Source organism: Protopterus annectens, chromosome 1.part0 (genome assembly GCF_019279795.1).
Source record: "Protopterus annectens isolate FY-2018-M chromosome 1.part0, PAN1.0, whole genome shotgun sequence".
Classification (NCBI taxonomy): domain Eukaryota; kingdom Metazoa; phylum Chordata; order Ceratodontiformes; family Protopteridae; genus Protopterus; species Protopterus annectens.
The window spans coordinates 69,066,314-69,083,813 of record NC_056725.1 but is presented as its reverse complement, the minus strand read 5'-3'; the positions used below and the strand labels follow the sequence as shown (position 1 = coordinate 69,083,813).

Below are 17,500 nucleotides of genomic sequence, written 5' to 3'. Positions count from 1 at the left end.
GGGCACACACAAGTTTACTATCAATACCATTTTATCTAAACACTACTCCACTTAACAAATCTTCCTTCTCTGTCAAACTCACTTCAGTTATGAGAAAACAAAATTCAACCACCTTCAATTATGGGTATAAAAATGTCCCATTTTCTATCCTATCCCATTCTGCAAGAGCCATCACAGGCAACTTTGCCTAAACTGAATATGTGATAAAAATCTGCAGATTCATTGCCAAATTCCCAAAACAAGAACATCACTGCTTCTCAATGAAAAAGCTAAATGGATGGCCAGTAAATAAAGAGCTAACCTCTTAATATGCCCCTTAAACTTCTTACAGCCATACCACTTTTCTCCAAATATTGACCTATAATCCCCCCCCTGTACAGCCTCAGAAGGCAATCCTCGTCAGGGCGATCTCTCACCACCCAGGATCAAGTTTCACTGCAGTACTCACAGCTTCTCTTTGCTGTCCCCAAAATTACAACATGAACACCCCATCCACAAAGAATATTGCCTCATATGCCAAAGACATGAATTCAAAGCATGCACAAAGTCAGAGTATGTGTTCCAGCACAGGCCATAGAACACATCGTTCTTTACACAACAATCCATCCTCATCGCAACACGTTTTCTCACATCTCAAAAAAGGTCCAATACCATGAAGACTGGGTGAGACAAAATGGGAGGCAAAAAGGAAGCAGTTGTCTTGCAGGACTTTCATACTGATCATATATCCACTGTTATGGTAAGTTAAGGATTTCTGCTACAGGATTCATATCATGAGCAAGAGATTAAACATAGTACAGGATATACACCCACAGATTTATAAAATTTTCTACAGAAACAGTAGCAAAACCTTTTGTCCTTGGACTAAGCACCCAATGTAGAATGTTTTGAAACAGTGCAGAGAGATGGATGGCACCACCATATCTGTGCAAACACATTTCTAAAAACTGTTGCAGTGGTAGCTGCTGATATGACAGCATGCACTATAACCTCTCTAGACATGCACTATAACATCTCTAGACAGTGTACTACTGTACTTCTAGAAAAAAAATGCAAAGATGGGTGACCCATGACATGAACAGAGCAGTCTTTGTCTAATGAGTTTGGACCTCTGTAAATAAAATTTCAATGCCATGTAGACATCCATGCACTGCAAAAGATTTCCTGCTCAAGTTTCCTAATTAAGACAAAAAACCTGAAGCTGAGCAGATTAATCCTGGATAAATTCGGAAACCACCTTATACATAAAGTATTTGCTCTTGCACGGCATTTTCTTATGGGGAAACTTTACAAGAACCCTGTAACAAGCTCCTTAACCATTAAAGTTTACAGCACAGTATTGTTTCTAGTGAAAGTAACGGCCACTAATTACATCTATGACATATTTCAGATCAGTAGAGTTGAGTTCAAAAGGAGACAAACTTAGCTTTGCTAAAACAAAATTTAGATTTGGAGCTAATGGATATCTAGAAGGTCTTAAATGCAACATACCAAGACCTGCTTAACTGTTTGCAATGAAGGGTGGCTCCACTTTTAAGTAGGAACAAAAGGCTGAAACGTAATAGGAGTAAGCAAGCCTGCACACAATAGCACCTCCAGATACTATAATACTGGAGGGACTGAGGTACTGCCTGAATTAATGAAGGTGTTCTCTAAACCACATGAAAAATCTAGTCCCTTGGCTTCTTTCGCAATAGGGAAACAAGTTCAATAGAAGACAGAGGAATTAATGGAAAGTCTTCCTCACTGCTAACCACAGTAATGTGAACTTTTTAACACTAACACTCACAGTTGATAAGAGTGGGTACTTCCCATTAGGTCTATAAGATGACTGGCTAAAGGATCAGTTTTCAGTATTGTTAGGAAAATATGCGGGAGAGATCTGTCTTGATTATAGTGCCATTAAACACCCTGTTGTCTTGACCTTCTGCATCTCTGCATGACCAGTAGCTCCATAAATACTAGACCAAGGAACCAAAACTTCACAAACAGAGAAATAAGGTGGGAGGACAGGTTTATAACCCAGTGCCTCCCTAATCTCCTGAATAACTGTCTAGCTGCATGTTGAGCAGTGTGACTAGCTTCCTTTAAACATATCAAACAAATTTACACTGGTATTGATTGGTATGGCCATCCTACAGAAAGATGATGTGGCCTGAGGGAGGATACTTGCAAGGCTAAATGGTCATAAGATTAAATGCCCTTGGAATATCTATGATTCTATAAATAGAAGAATTAATGGGACAGATGTATGATCCTTGGACATCTGCATCTCAGAGTTGGGGGAGTTTTCTACTGTACATTGTAAAGTAGAGCACTCCTTTGTGAGTTCACCCCAGTGACATCCAGTCTACAAATGTGCATCAAAACAATAAGTCAATGAGGAAATCTGCCAAGGAGCAGGAGAAACATTTGCAGTCTCAGGATCTAAATACACAATAATTCCTACAACTGACACAGATGACAGCCAGCCAAAAGCCTGGGTTAAGAAAATTTTCATTGTTTGTTACTACTGCATTACCTTGCAAATATTTTTTCTTCAGCAGACACTGCTAAGCTAATACAGTCTCCTCTCACAGTCCCATGACGTACTGTAGCCACTAGGTCTTTTGGCATTTCATGGTTAGGGGTTGCCACAGCATATCACCAGTCCGCTACTGACTGGCAGTGATTTTTACAGTGTTGTTGCCAGCCTGGTGCCAAACCTTCACAGAAGGCACACAGACAATCACGCACCTACCTGCATGTCTTAAGTTTGCTCGACAGCAGGGAGGACATTCAGACTCTGCACCTAAGTCGCTCCAGCCAAGAATTGTACTGGAGAACCTCTTGCTGTGAGGAGACAATGCTAACTGCTGGTAAAGTATGGAAATCTCCAGTGGGCGTTACACTAGAAATACATGGACAAACCTGAACTCCTGTTCAGCATAGCAGTGCTACCACTCAAAAGATTAAATTTAGAAGCGCACATTTCCTACATTTTAGACAAGTGGTTCTACATGCATTTCTCCAGACATACTTTGTTTCTGTTAGATGTGCTTTTGTAGAGTTACATCTCAATACAGTTTCAGTAGTAGTAGTAGTAGTAGTAAAAGTAATGCATTAGACTTATGTCTAACAAATCCAACTAAACTGTATTTACAGCTTTTTTTAAATTAACACAACAAAAAAAAAAAAAGTGTCAGAACGGTGCTATTCACCTAGATGAAATGGTAACAAAGATGGCTCATTTATGAGGATTTGATGACTTCAAGCACATTTGTTAGTGATTTTCGTAGGGGACATTTATCAGAGAGACAAAAAGGAAAAAATATTTTAACTAGGACAGTCAAGAAAGACAACCTAAAGAATACAAACAGCATGCAAAGCTTACAGAGAGGCTGTTTGCAAACATGTCCAAGGATCAGTATCCATCTAAAGTCGATGTTCCAGTAAATACAACGAACCCTACGATGCACACTGCCGGCTGTGCTTCAGATACCTTTTGCGACTAGATGTGAGGAATTAGCTAGAATGCTTTGCAAACAAAAAACACAGTCTCAATGTTCTCAAAGTTCAGTTTTCAGTATAGGAAAGTTTAAAGCATCAGTCTATGCAAATATAACCAGGCATCTCTGGCCATGATCCAAAATGTTGCTGCAGCTGAAAACTTGTACTTTACCTTTCAGTGGTACAAAAAGATTGACAAGTCCTCATTTTCCAAGAGGAAGAAAAAAAAAAACACACCTCACTCAATCCCTCACAAAGGTTGAACAGTAGTTTTATACACAGAGTTCATGGCTAACCCTGAGAGGGGAAACAATAATTATAATCAAATCAATATTCATATATACTGACCTGAAGTAATCCATGCGCCTACTTGGAGGAAAAAAAAAAACATACAAGTCTTCTATCCACATGCATATCTCCAGGGAAGTAAATATCAAGACCCTACAGATACCAAACAATGATGCACATAATCCACTACATAAATAGAATCCATCATATATGCAGATAAAGCAAACAGAAGCTATTCATAAAGTGGGACAAATAATTAGAATTTCAAAAGATCTGTTATTTATTTCTGTTAAATTTTAAATCTGTTGAATCTGTTAAAATTTAAAATACAGGCACATGTACACAAAAGTTTCTATAAAAAGTTTACACACCGATGACATATTTACGGTGGACTTCACTAGACTCCATATGAAAATGGATGCAAGTGGTTTCAAATTCTAATTACTTAAATCTGTGTAATAAACAGGTAACTACAATAATTGTGTAAATCTGACTAAAAGCAAGAGATAATTTTACTGCACTGCTGAAGTGTACTTACGCTTGCTGACTGGAAAGAAAACGGATATTTTTGTCAGTTAGTCCATCTAGGTTGATACTTGCACCATAATACCTGTGCTCTACAGATACCACCAAGGCACCATATTTCTCTGCCAGCTCTACATGTTCACCTGTAAACACATGCAAGGTAATTAGAATGTCACTATTTCATGTTCAGAAAGGCAGAGTCTGCTTGTTTAATCCCTGAATACAAACATACAACAGTGTTGCTTCACAATCCACTGTACAACATTTAAAAATGACTTTGACATTAACTTCTATTCATTCAGTAATCAGAGATGCACTGCATACTGTGCAGTCAATAAGAAACTAAGGAGTTAAAATTGTCACTATTTTATCACCATGTTTAGAAGGCAGTATCCCTTTAAAGATTTTATTTGGTATGCAAGTTTTTTTTTTCCTCCAAGGTCCTAGAGATAAATATGGTCTGTAGCCCCAAATCCTTGATGTGTCACTCCCTCTTCCACTGGTGACAATCACAGATCCTGAGTCATGTGGTAGGACAGGCGGATTCCCTACTGCACCAAAGTAGGTGGAGGTAAATCAGGACATTATAACTCTGCAACCAGTGTTGCTTCACAATCCACTGTACAACACATACCCAGACATGAAAATGGCATTTTAAGGCCTGTGGTTATCAACAGGCCCAAACGTTAGCAGGATCCAAGCCTGGACCCTACACTGCATCCTCACTTAAGTCAATGCCAATACCTCTTGAGCACATCTCTCATATAGCCCTGATTTAGACTAAAATTTAATTCTGCCCCTCTTAATTCTTCCTAAAACTGCTGACTTTTGTAGAAAAGGCAAATTACAGTTAGAAAAATAATGACAATAAGAGTTGTAGACTTTTACTTCAAAAATGTATACTAATTCATATTCCATTATCCCGTGTTTCTAGTTAACAACACTAATATTTTAAACGTGTCCCTGATGGGTTGAGAGCTATGCTACTGAGAGCTCTCCTACAACAGAATGACTGGCACTGGAAATAACTCACCGTCTTTCATGAAGGAGTGTGAGAGGACTTATCCAAGTTTTCAGTCATCCGCAGGGATTACAGCCAGTGAAGCACCCAACAAAAAGGATGCTTCTAGTGACTCTCTGGAGAGAAACCTACCAACAGCTACTCTTCCATGTATGAAGAAACATGAAGATTAACATACTGTAGTGCTCTGGTCACTATAGCAAACACCTTGGTAAATATTTTAGGTAATGAACAAAACATGAACAGTTAACACCTATTAGCAGCTGTAGTTAGTAAAAGGCACTCCCATCCAGCAACTACATCCAACTTCCATGTGACAGAAAGGAAAGCAGGGAACACGTAGTACCACTATTTGAAGAACTAAAAATTGGCACACTTGCTGGTCTTGACAATCTTCTCCTATGGTTCTTATTCTTATATAAAGACTTCAAAACTACCCGCCCTTTCTTCACATTTATAACCTTTGCCCAATTCAAAACATTATACCAGATATCTGGAAAATGGCTACTGCTCAACCCCTCCACCTAAAAATAATCCATTAAGTGCCATTGACTTCTTTACCCATCTCCATTTTCCCATAATTGGTAAAATTCTTGTAATAGGTTAGTTGTTTTGAAACTAAATTTCATCTCCCATCATCTATTATCTTTAAAACAGCATGACATTTGGCCTGGTAGAAGGTGCTTATACTGTACTCTGGGCACTTGCTGATGAGATCCTCTTGGCTACAGACAAAGGCCTCCTCACAATTTTTTTGCGGACTCTAGAGCTTTCAATCTGGTTAAGTATTCTCTTAGATCACCCTAACAGAAACTGAATTAGCCCAGCTCCCTAGTTTAAACACTTTTCCAATCAGTACTTCTCTGTTTAGTTTGAGGACACACATTGCCTCCACCCACTCCCCTCCTTAACAAGTCCCTCTGGGATCCACCCACTCCCCTCCTTAAAATAGTCCCTCTGGGATCCATTTTGACTCCCCCTTTTTTATTTTCAGTAATAAACTACCACTTGCCCTCCCTCATCTCTCTCCCCCTCTCTCTACTTTCTCTCTCTCCTTATGACATGGTCTTATTTCACTCAAACCTGACCTACTCAGACATACAGCAACAACTACAAGCTTATCTCCTTTCTCTTATCAAATGGCTTAACAACAAAAAGCTAATTCTGAACACTTCCAAGACTACGACAATGCAGTTTGTTACCTCCCCTAAACAGCAAAATAACTTTCACTTTATAATCCATGACCATCTTTACAACCCCACTGCTTAAGTCATCTCCTTCAAATAAATACTTTGGCATGTGGCTTGATCCTGCACTGAATGTTTACCTTACCCTAGAACAGTAAGGAAGAACATAAATTCCTTTTGATTTTGGCCTTATAAAATGCCCACCTTTCTTTCCAGATCAACCAGGAATATCACAGCCAAAGACATTCTATTAACACAGTGAAAATAGACTTCTACTGTTTGCATCAGCATCCAATGAAAAACTCCATCATCCAAACTATAACCAACTACATGCAGTTTCATTACCCGTCCCCTTAGAAATAAGCACTACTGTATCACACTTAAAGCCAAATGGCTACCTGTCCAGCAATTGGCCAACCTGCTCTCCTGGGATCCCAACTCTACAGTCTCCTCAAAGAGCACTCCCGTCTTTCCCTTGTCCCAAACTTATTCAGATGTCTCCACCCACAGTTACAATCTAAGATGACTTAACCAGTCAGGTACACTTCTTCAAAATCCCAGAACCAGACTTCATTGCGCAAACCACACCTTCACCATCCTAGGCCCCAAACTCTGGAAATCCCCCCTACTAATCTTTAAGAACTCACCTCATACCCATTCCATGCTCAGTTTAAACATAATCATGTCACAATCAATGTGATAAATGCTTTCCCTCTGGAGACATCTAATCCCCCAACTCTTCCCTTCACCAGTCAGGCACCTTTGTCTTCCTCACATTAATTTTCCCTAATATGGGACGCCTCTTCCACACTGTGTATATAGTTAGCTAAAGTAAGAATTAGGGCAAAGTTAATCTTTTCCACTTGACTTCACTATATCACTCCAATTCCCTCTTTACTCTAACCATCTCTTCCTATTGTTCCCTATAGTGTGTACTTCAAATCCTTAACAGTAATAATAATAATTTAATGGGCAGCACAGTGATGCAGCAGATAGTGTTGTTCTCAGAGCAACAGGTTCCCTGGCCCGATTCTCGTTGGGGGTATCTTGCCTGTGGAGTCTGCATGGCCTTCCTGTGTTGGTGTGGGTTTCCTCCCACATTCCAAAGGCAAGCAGTAGGTGAAATGATACTCTACATTGGCCATACGTGTGAGTATGTGGTGTGGAAGAACTACTGTGGCAAAAGCTAGCCACCTGGCAGTGCAAACCCAAGCTCTAGATGATTGTCACTGTTGACGCAACACCCTGATCCCCTGTGCAAAAATGGGAGGAGGGGTTGTGGATGGATGGATGGATGTATGCAATGATTTATTACCATCTTCACACATTTAATTTGCATTCATAATTCTTGTTAACTTGTTAATCTACTGTCACTTGCATATGTCCAGGTTGAAACTGAAATAGGTAAATTTGAATCAGTTTCCCCTATTACCAAACTGAATAAATAAGGAAGAGAATTACAGAGATAGAGGATCACAAAGGTATTCCACAGTAGTGAATGCCTGGTTCCTCCAACATAACACCTATCATGTCCTAGCAAGTTGGCCAGAGTACTTCCTCCCTGAAATGGACATCTGGTAGGTTGCTCTGGAACTCCTCATTAAGAGCGGGGGTGGGTGAATCGGCCATACCATCTTGTGCAGGTACATCACTGAGCCTGCAGTCCTAGTCACATGATCAGCATTGTCAAAATGAGACTGATTCAAAATGGAAACTCATCTTAGAAGCCATGAACAAGGTCTGAATGGGGACCATCTTAAGCCCAGACTGAGTGATATAACCAAGTCTCTCTAGCAGAAGAGCTATAACTGACAGCTGGAACCTGGACAGCTAGTGCAAAGATCCAAGGACTCTAACCCAGTGTGACCATGTACTCTACTCTTACCACATTCACAATTTGTTTGCTCCATGTTAGGTTACAACATGGAAAATTGCTGCAATTTTTTATGCTAAACTAAGATGATACAGGAGTTCGTGCAAGAATGTTTGGTAAGGTCCATTGCTCTATTCAGCTGTTGGGCATGCATACAGTGAACACTTTTTTGTGCTGGTATCAGGCAGTACTCCTCAAGAATGTGGTCCCACCTCTAAAACGTCTGTCAGACTGGCTGATTTCAAGCACTGAGCTATGAACAACTGGCTCTCCTATTCTACTTGAGCCAGATTCTTTTGTGCCTGGGGTGGGATGGATTTGGTCCAGAGTACCCAGGGACTGACTGGATGTCTAAAGACAGACGTCACCAGGATCAGCCTTGTCACCCAACTGGGGGTTGGGATAGCACAATCACTCATCGCCTCCAGGCCCTTCATCTTCTGCCAATAAGGAAGGCAGTCATGGTCCAGGGCCCTTGTAAAGCTGGCTGGCAGCCTTAGCACGTGTGTAGGCCTTGATTGCCATGGACACTGGAGGCCTAGCTGCCCCACGTGCTGGAGTAACTTTGTCCACCGGTATGGTCTTGGGCAAATCTTGGGCTTCAGCTTCTGGGGGAAAATCAACAACCGGCACCGGCGTAGGCTCCGGGGCCGAAGAGAACAGTAAAGCGGTGTCGGTCTGGAGCGGTGGAATAACCGCCTCAGAAGAGATCGATGCACTCACGGTAGGTTTTGGCGTGGTGTCGGAAGTCATGGGCCGAGAATGTCGGTCCCGGTCCTTCCGTTTTTTTGGAAATATGGGTTTTCGGTTGTTCCGACGGCATGATATATGAGTATTTTTCGCCAAAAAAGTCTTCAGCAAATTCTGCCCGGTGCCTGAGTGTGCGCTTGTTGAAGCAAGCACAGGCAGAGACGTCGTGGTCTGGGCCAAGGCAGGGAAGGCAGTAAGAATGGAAGTCCTTATGAGGTATTTGTTTACCACAAGACAATTTTGTTTACCACAAGACAAACAGTTATTAACTTTTGCAGTTTTATCTGACATCGGCTGAGGCAAGAAAAGGTTCCCCAACGGGGTACTTAGCTTTTTGATGACTTCGGATACTGAAAACACAGGAGCTAACCGACCGGCACTTGAACTGCTTCTGCTTCGGGCACCGCGCGGCAAGAAAGACTGAGGAAGATGGTGTCGGCTGATGCTTTTATACCCCAGCCGCTCTTGACATCGGGGAGGAGGCGTCATCAGCCGACGTCGGACCCAGACTTTGGAATCCGGCCGACCGAGGGCTGCCTGAGGCAGGACAACCCATATGTAAGGACTGCAGTTGCATTCTTGAAGGACATCATGACCTGCACAACTCAGACAGTTATAACAATATATTCACTTCCTCAGTAGTACAGTTGTGACCACAAGGAAGAGATCAGGTCCTGCACAACCTACAAGTCAGTTTTAGAAATGGACTTATTTCTCAGTAGCACAGCTGTGAGTTACCTTAAAGATTTCATCCTATACTCTGGCTACTGCTTTTATGATGGACCTTCATTCACACTGGCTCCCTGCAAAAAGGAGATCTCAAATATCATCATTCCTCTAGTTGCAAGTGAGGCCACAAACTTCTCTTTCTGAAGAAGTCAAGTGGCAAAGTTGAACCACAGGCATATGCGACAAACCCTGTGTTCCTCCCAAAGCACCATAGGTAAATCCAGGTACTGGATGATAATCTGCAACTTGGCTTTTGGTTAGTTTTGTGTTCATTGCCAAGGGAAAAGTCCACCTTAGGTCGAGGGGCAAACTGTAATTGGCAGAAAGGAACAGGCAGGCCCATTGATTAGGAACACACATGTAAAAAGCATACATCACCACCACATGTATACACTCCCTTAGTTAGTGATCTGGAAAATGCTGCTAAACTGTGACTGCTGGAATAGAGGAATGTAAGCTTGTACTGTGTATGTGTGTGTGTGTGTGTGTGTGTGTGTGTGTGTGTGTGTGTGTGTGTGTGTGTGTGTGTGTGTGTGTGTGTGTGTGTGTGTCTGAAATTTAGCAGTACACCTGGAAATATTTTGCTTAACTATCAGAGAAATCATGATCTTGCCATAGGTCAAAGAATCTTAGAAATACTGAGCTAGCTAAAAGCAACAAATCACATTCTACACAAAGCACTCCTAGTGTTATTAAAGAGCACTCTGATGGACTCTGAAAAGTATAGCACAGGAAAGCACTTACTACAAACCTACCATCAGAAAACAAGATAGGCTACATGTGCTACCCAACAAATCACGCCCTTTTTAAGAGTCATTAGCATGTAGTATGCAAAGAGTAGAATGTGCCTCTGTCTTTACTGACCTCAGCTCTTAAAGGCAGACAGCACGCTTGATGACAAGAGTGGCAGATGAAAGTTTGTGTGGAGAAAGCCATCACTGAGCAAAACAAAATCCAGGATACGATGCTTGTAAAATGAAACTAAGCACATGACATGTACTGAGAAGCTACGCAGAAAACAGACTCACCAAAATTGAAAGTAATGAATTCTTATAGGATCACCTTTGTGAAACAGTCTGTCAAGCCCTGCATGAAGGCATCATATTCATACATGAAAATCTTAATCATTTAAAAATCCATCAGACATTACAAAAGTCTAGCAAGCTGAATCTGAAACAGTGACTGCAAAAATAACCAGGCTTAAGGTATTCGACTTAGTGAAAGGACATAGCTTTTTCCTGGAATAAGTTAATAAATATAATATGAATGATCCTTCATTTAACAGTCCGAGTACTAGGCTGCAAACTACAGGTTCACTTACATACATGATACACTTCAACAGGGCAGTGAATCTGCTCAGTCTGATGGGTGAGCAGTTTTTTTTAAATAAATGTAACTTCAAAATTTGCCCCAAGGTTTTTTCCCCTCAGACATTTTCATTTATGTAAACAGGTGCTGGAGTGAAAACACTTGCATGGAGTATGGAGTGCTTGCCCCCAGCCATGTAGATAAACGGCCATTGGTCACCCATTTTACAAATAGGTTTGCTAGTCTGACTTTCACTGAAAAGCAACTTGCACAGAACACCTGTGTGCAGTACACTGGTGTCTAGAAATCAAAGAAAAAAGAAGTGGTCTTACCATAATGTTCCATCTGGGTTGTAGATCTTTATTCATTCATTACTGTTAGGACTTCGGTTCCATCCTCTGAACTGACACGGCTGCTTCCAAGCTCACGCCAGCCAAAAACTATCAGCCAAGACCTACCCATAATGCCCTCTCAGTTGCTCCAAATAGAGTTTGCCTACCCCATATACAATAGAGATAGTAATAGAAAAACAGTAGAAGGCTCTGTCTGAGCAAATACCCTAACCAGGAGTTCCTAAAATCCACCAGGAGTCCAGGCAAGGGGAAGGAGGGTGGGAAGTAGTGAATGAATAAAGATCTATAACAGATGGAACATTATGGCAAGACAACTTCATTATCGGATGTTGTAAATCTTTATTCATTCCTTACTCTTAGGACTGAGTCCCCAGCTACCCGAGTCCTGGGTGGCCCTAAGGAAGGATATTCCTGAGCACCACAGAACCAAAAGATGCTCGTCCCCTGGAGGCCAAATCCAATTTGTAATGGGCAAGACCTCATACTTTCATCTCTCAAGTGGCTGCTGCTCAGATATCATCCATAGAGGCTCTGGAATGAAAAGCTACAGAAGTAGCCATCGATCTAGTAGAATGAGCCTTTATTCTGGAAGGTAAGGATAGCTTATTCGTTTGGTAGATAAAGGTAATGACGTTTTTAAGCCAGGAGGATAAAGTCACTTGGGAGACAGGTTTACCCAATCTGGGTACTGCAAAGTCCACAAACGATTGATCTACTTTCCTGAAAGATTTAGTCCTGTCCAAATAACAACGAAGTTGCCAGTGCACATCAAGGGTGTGCAAAAGGTACTCTCCCCTGTTAGAATGTTGAGGGAAGAAAACAGACATGTCAATAGATAGGTTAATGGAAAATCCAGAAATGACCTGGGGCAAGAAAGAGGGGTCACAGTACGAAGGAACATCCTATCCCTGTGGAAGTACAAGTAAGGTCTCTTGACACAAGGCCTGCAGCTCAGATACTCTTCTCGCTGAGGTAAGTGCTACTAGAAGTAGCATCGTCCATGACAAAAACTTTTATATCACATGAATCAAAAGGAGGGCCTGTGAGAGACTGAAGTACCAAGGTCAAATCCCAGGGTTCTATGGGGGGCTTGACAGGAGGTTTAATGTGTAATACTCCTTTCAGAAAGGTCTTGCACAGGTTGTGTGACATAACCAAAGAATTATCAAATCCATTATGGAAATTGGCGACAGCTGCTAAATGTACAGTAATAGTCGATGAGGCTCCTGCATGTGCAAGAGTCGCCTGGCAATCACTGGAAGTGGAGAAAAGTACAGTTGTGTACACTAACAATAAATGTAGATGTTAGAGTGTATTCACTGCTGCAGTCATTACATTTGGGTAATCTGCTGGCAGGTTGCCCTCAGTCAGCCTGATTAACAAAGTCTTGGGTCCTGGGGCAGTTGCTGTCCCTTCTTACATGATGTCAGGTTGTCAGGGTATAAAACATGCAGCTGACACCATTCCATTATATATACATATATATATATATATATATATATATATATATATATATATATATATATATATATATATAAATTTGAAACAAAAAATATACCTGCAAACAAAAGCAAATACACCAAAAAGGTTTAAGCATAGTAAAAGAAAAGTACAGTTTTGTACCATAACTGTAGATGTTAGAGTGTAAACACTGCTGCAGTCATTACACTTGGATTATCCTGCCGTCAGGCGGTTCCCCGGTCAGTTCCCCAATCAGCCAGAGTTCCAAAGTCTTGGTCCGGTGTTGGCTGCTGTCGCCTCCTCCTTGACATCAGTGCGCAGGGATATACAAGATGCAGCAGATGCCTTTTCCGTCAGTTTTTCTTGCCCCAGATGTTAGGTGCCCCCAAATAGGTAGGCAAGTCAAATTGCTAATAAAGTATACAAAAGAAAAGCAAACAATTTTCAGTTACCAGCAAATACTCCCCCAAAGGTAGTAAAGGGTAGAAGACCGAGGTATGTAACAGCAAGTAAGTGGGGAAGGAGGGAGGGTAACCTGGACTGCAGCAGTGTTTACACTCTAACATCTACATTTATGGTAGGTACAAAACTGTACTATGTTCATCATGTTACACTGCTGCAGTCATTACACTTGGGTGGAATCCCAAAGCTGAGGTAGGGTGGCTGGTTCTATAAGGCATTAGGGGTGGCTATAAGGCCCTGCAGCACAGCAGTGGCAAAGCCAGCTCTGAATTTGGGAGTATAGAGGCAAATGGTAATGCTTGGTGAAGGTATGCACAGAACTCCATGTTGCTGCTTCCAAAATATCCTTGGTAGGTACTCCTCTGAGGTAGGCAGCTGAAGTGGCTGTTGACCTGGTGGAGTGAGATCTAATGCTGCTAGGTACAGGTTTCCCATGGTGTGTATAGTATACAATGTCCTATCCATTTTGAAATAGTTGTTTTGAAATGGCTTTTCCCTGTGCTGCTGCAGCATATGCTACCAATAATTGCTCAGATTTTCTGAAAGCTTTGGTTTTGTCCAAGTAGAAGCGTAACTAGTCTGTGAATGTCCAAAGAATGTAGTAGTCTCTCCCCTTTGTTTTGTGATTTTGGATAAAAAGTTGGCAAGTGAATAGTTTTGTTTAGAGCCACACTTGATATCACCTTTGGCATAAGCGTAGGGCTAGTTCTTAAAGACGCCCTGTCCTGGTGGAAATGAGGAAAGGTTCCACTGTCATTAGTGCCTGTAATTCTGAAACTCTTTGTGCTGATGTTATTGCCAGTAGCAAGGAAGTTTTCCAAGAGATGTATTTTAATTCCACTGTGTTAGCTGGCTCAAAAGGAGGTAAAGTTAATTTTTCCAAAACAAAGTTGAGGTCCGAAATTGGAGTAGGTGCTCTACAGGGCGGTCTTATGTTTTTAGCCTCTCTGAGGTACTGTTTGAGCAAAGGATTAGAGAAAATTGGTGGATACATGTTGTAATGAGCAGAAATGGCAGAGGGGTGGATCTTGATGGATGAGAAGGAGAGGCCCTTGTCCAGCATCTCAGTTAAATATTGAAGTATCTGAGGAATGTTTGGGACAAGAGAGTCAAGGCAGTGCACCTGGTTCCAGGCACAGAATATCTTCCATTTATCTGCGTAGGCTTTCCTGGTGCTAGGCCTTCTGGCCTCCAGAATGACATCCATAACAGCTTTGGAGAGAGGCATTGCTTGCTTGGCTAAGGAATTTGCAATGCAGCTATGTTTAAGGTCTTTAGCTGACTGAAGTATCTGACTGTTGTGCTGTGTCAGCAAATGTGGGATTTGAGGCAAAATCCAGGGTGGTTCTTGTGCCAAGTTCTTTAAGATTAGGTACCAGTGCTGGCGTGGCCAGTCTGGTGCAATCAGGATCATCTTTGGCTCTTCTTGCCTGGCTTTTATGAGTACCTTTGGAAGGAGAGGTAAAGGTGGGAAAAAGCATATTTTTCCAGCTGAATGAGAGGGCACCCACTTTCCATGCTTGTGGATTTTAACTCCTTGTGCAGAATTTCTGTAGCTGGCAGTTCATTGGGGATGCAAACAGATCTATGTCCGAGCTCCACCATTTTTGTGTTATCATTCTTAATATTTGTGGATTCAATTCACATTCATGGGGATTCATGATGTTTCTGCTTAGGTCGTCTGCCAGTGTGTTTCTCTCTCCTGGCAGAAATTGTGCTTGCAGACGAACTTGGTAGTCTAGAGCTGTGTTCCACAAGGTCATGCTTGTCTGCAGAGGGGGTAGGAGTGTTTGCCCCCTTGCTTATGTACCACATAACTGTGGTGTTGTCTGTCTTTAGTAGTAGTTGTCCTGGATGCAGCAGGTCCTTGAAAGCTATAAGTGCATTTTGTACAGCTAGCATCTCTTTTTGATTGATGTGAAGATGCCTTTGGTCTGCGGGCCACTCGCCCTGAATACATTTTCCTGCCATATGTGCTCCCTAGACATAATCCGATGCATCTGTTGTCAGTGTTTGCCTGGCTGTGGGTTGAGTAAAAGGCTGTCCCTTGTTGAGGTGACAAGCTTGAGCCCACCATCAAAACTCTTGAAGGCAAGGAATTAGTGGTATAACTGTTTCCAAACTGACAGTGTTGAGACCATACACTCTTTAGGTACCATTGTAGTTTCCTCATATGCAGTCTGGCATATGGAATTAGTAGTATGCAAGATGCCATGTAGCCCAAGGCCTGCAGAATTTCTTGCAGGGAGTTGGGGTCTTTGTTGTCATCAACTGAAAGCATAGAGTCAGTTGTCCTTGCTTCTCTGGCGTGAGATAAGCCATCTGGGCAGTTGTGTTCAAGCTGGCACCCAGGAATATTATCTCTTGTGAGGGCACTAAAGTTTTGATTTCTTTTCGTTTACTGTGTACCCCAGGCAACTTAACTTTTTTTCAAATGCCAGATGCTTTAGAAGCATGTCCTTACTCTCTGCTTGAATCAGGCAGTTGTCCAGGTACAGATAAATGTGAATTCCTTTTTGTCTGCAAAATGCAATTACTGGTGCCAGGCACATTGTGAAGACCCTGGGCGCAGTAGATAAGCCAAAGGGCAGTGCAGAGAATTGATAGTGCATTGAACCAGCTATGAATCTGAGCTATGAATCTGAGGTATCTTCTGCAGTTTTGTCTGATAGGGACATGCAGGTATGCCTCCTTGAGGTCCAAAGTCATGAGCCAAGCTTTCTTGCCCAGCATGGGAAGAAGCTGCTGTAGTGTCAACATTTTGAATTTCGGAACATCCAGGTAAGTGTTTAGAGAAGAAAGATCAAGAATGGGTCTCCAGGCTTTGTCCTTTCTGGGAACCAGAAAGAGACTTGAGTAAAATCCTTGTCCTTGCTCCTGTGGTGGTACCTTTTGAATAGCTCTCATGTCCATGAGTGCTGTAATTTGTTTTTGAGCCTCTGCCCATTGATTTGGTGGCAGATTTGGCATTCCTTTTAACCTTGGCAGAGTGTGAAAGTGGAACCTGTAACCTTGAGATACAATGTTGAGAACCCATTTGTCTTTGGTGATGCAATGCCAACTGTGATAGAAAAGTGCCAGTTTTCCTCCTAAGGGGGCTGTCAAGAGAGCCGTTTGGCAGCTGTACTGGGAAGTCATTGAGACTGCTTTTTATATGGTTGGGGCCTGTCTTCCCCTTCTTTCTGGCCTGGTGTACCTCATTGTTGAGGTCTGCAAGGACCTTGTACTTGACCTCTACGTCTTGGACATCTGTATCTGCCCCTTTGAGGTCTGTCTGTGACTGGGAAGGACCAATTCTTTGTTGGCCAAATTTCTGCTAAAACGATGAGGCTGAACCTGTAAGAAATCCTTCACTTTTTGCATAGATTTTGCCTTATCCCCCATCTTCTTTAACACCTCCTCTGCCTTAACTCCAAACACATCCCGCTGCAAAGGTGCATCCAATAATTTTGCCTTAACACGATATGGTAACGTATGTTCTTTTAACTAAGCAGGTGTTCTAATGACAGAGCCTGTAACTGCTGCTCTACAGGAGGCCTCTAAGGAATCAAACCCACATTGCAAAGTATGTTTTCCCACTTGTTCAGCTGCATGCAATAAATCCTGCATTTCTTTAATATTAGGAGGATCTGAATCTGGAAGCATCTTTTGTTTCAACTGAGACATCAAAAATTGCTGACATTTTAGCATGTGAAACTGACAGTTTAAGGCTCTCCTTGCTAAAGTTGCAGACATATATACTTTCTTTCCCCATCTGTCTAATGCTCTGGAATCTTTGCCAGAGGGAACTGGGTTTTTTGCTGATGAGGCCTTAATCCCTTTGGGTCCCTGAGAAATAGTTTCACGGTCAGCAACAGGGCTTTTATACAGAAATTTTTGAGAGTCAGGGACTATATCCGGTTTAACTGCTGCTGGAGTAAGGAGTCCGGGTTTAAGCTGGATTCACATCCACAATATCTAACACTGGCGGAATAGCAAGGGGTCTGTGTTGAGGTAATAAAAAGGAAGTCTCTGAGCCTTTTCTTGGATTCTGAGTAATTGCTTGGATTCTGAG

General features: G+C 41.9%; 1 protein-coding gene across 1 annotated transcript in view; it reads right to left on the bottom strand.

The window, feature by feature from the left end:
• The window catches only part of LOC122811990 (thymus-specific serine protease-like), a 276,765-nt gene that overhangs the window by 109,556 nt on the left and 149,709 nt on the right, over positions 1 to 17,500 (bottom strand). The window contains exon 4 of the mRNA XM_044084235.1: positions 4,316 to 4,445. Coding sequence (XP_043940170.1) covers positions 4,316 to 4,445 — 130 coding nt within the window. The remainder of the gene's footprint in view (positions 1 to 4,315; positions 4,446 to 17,500) is intronic.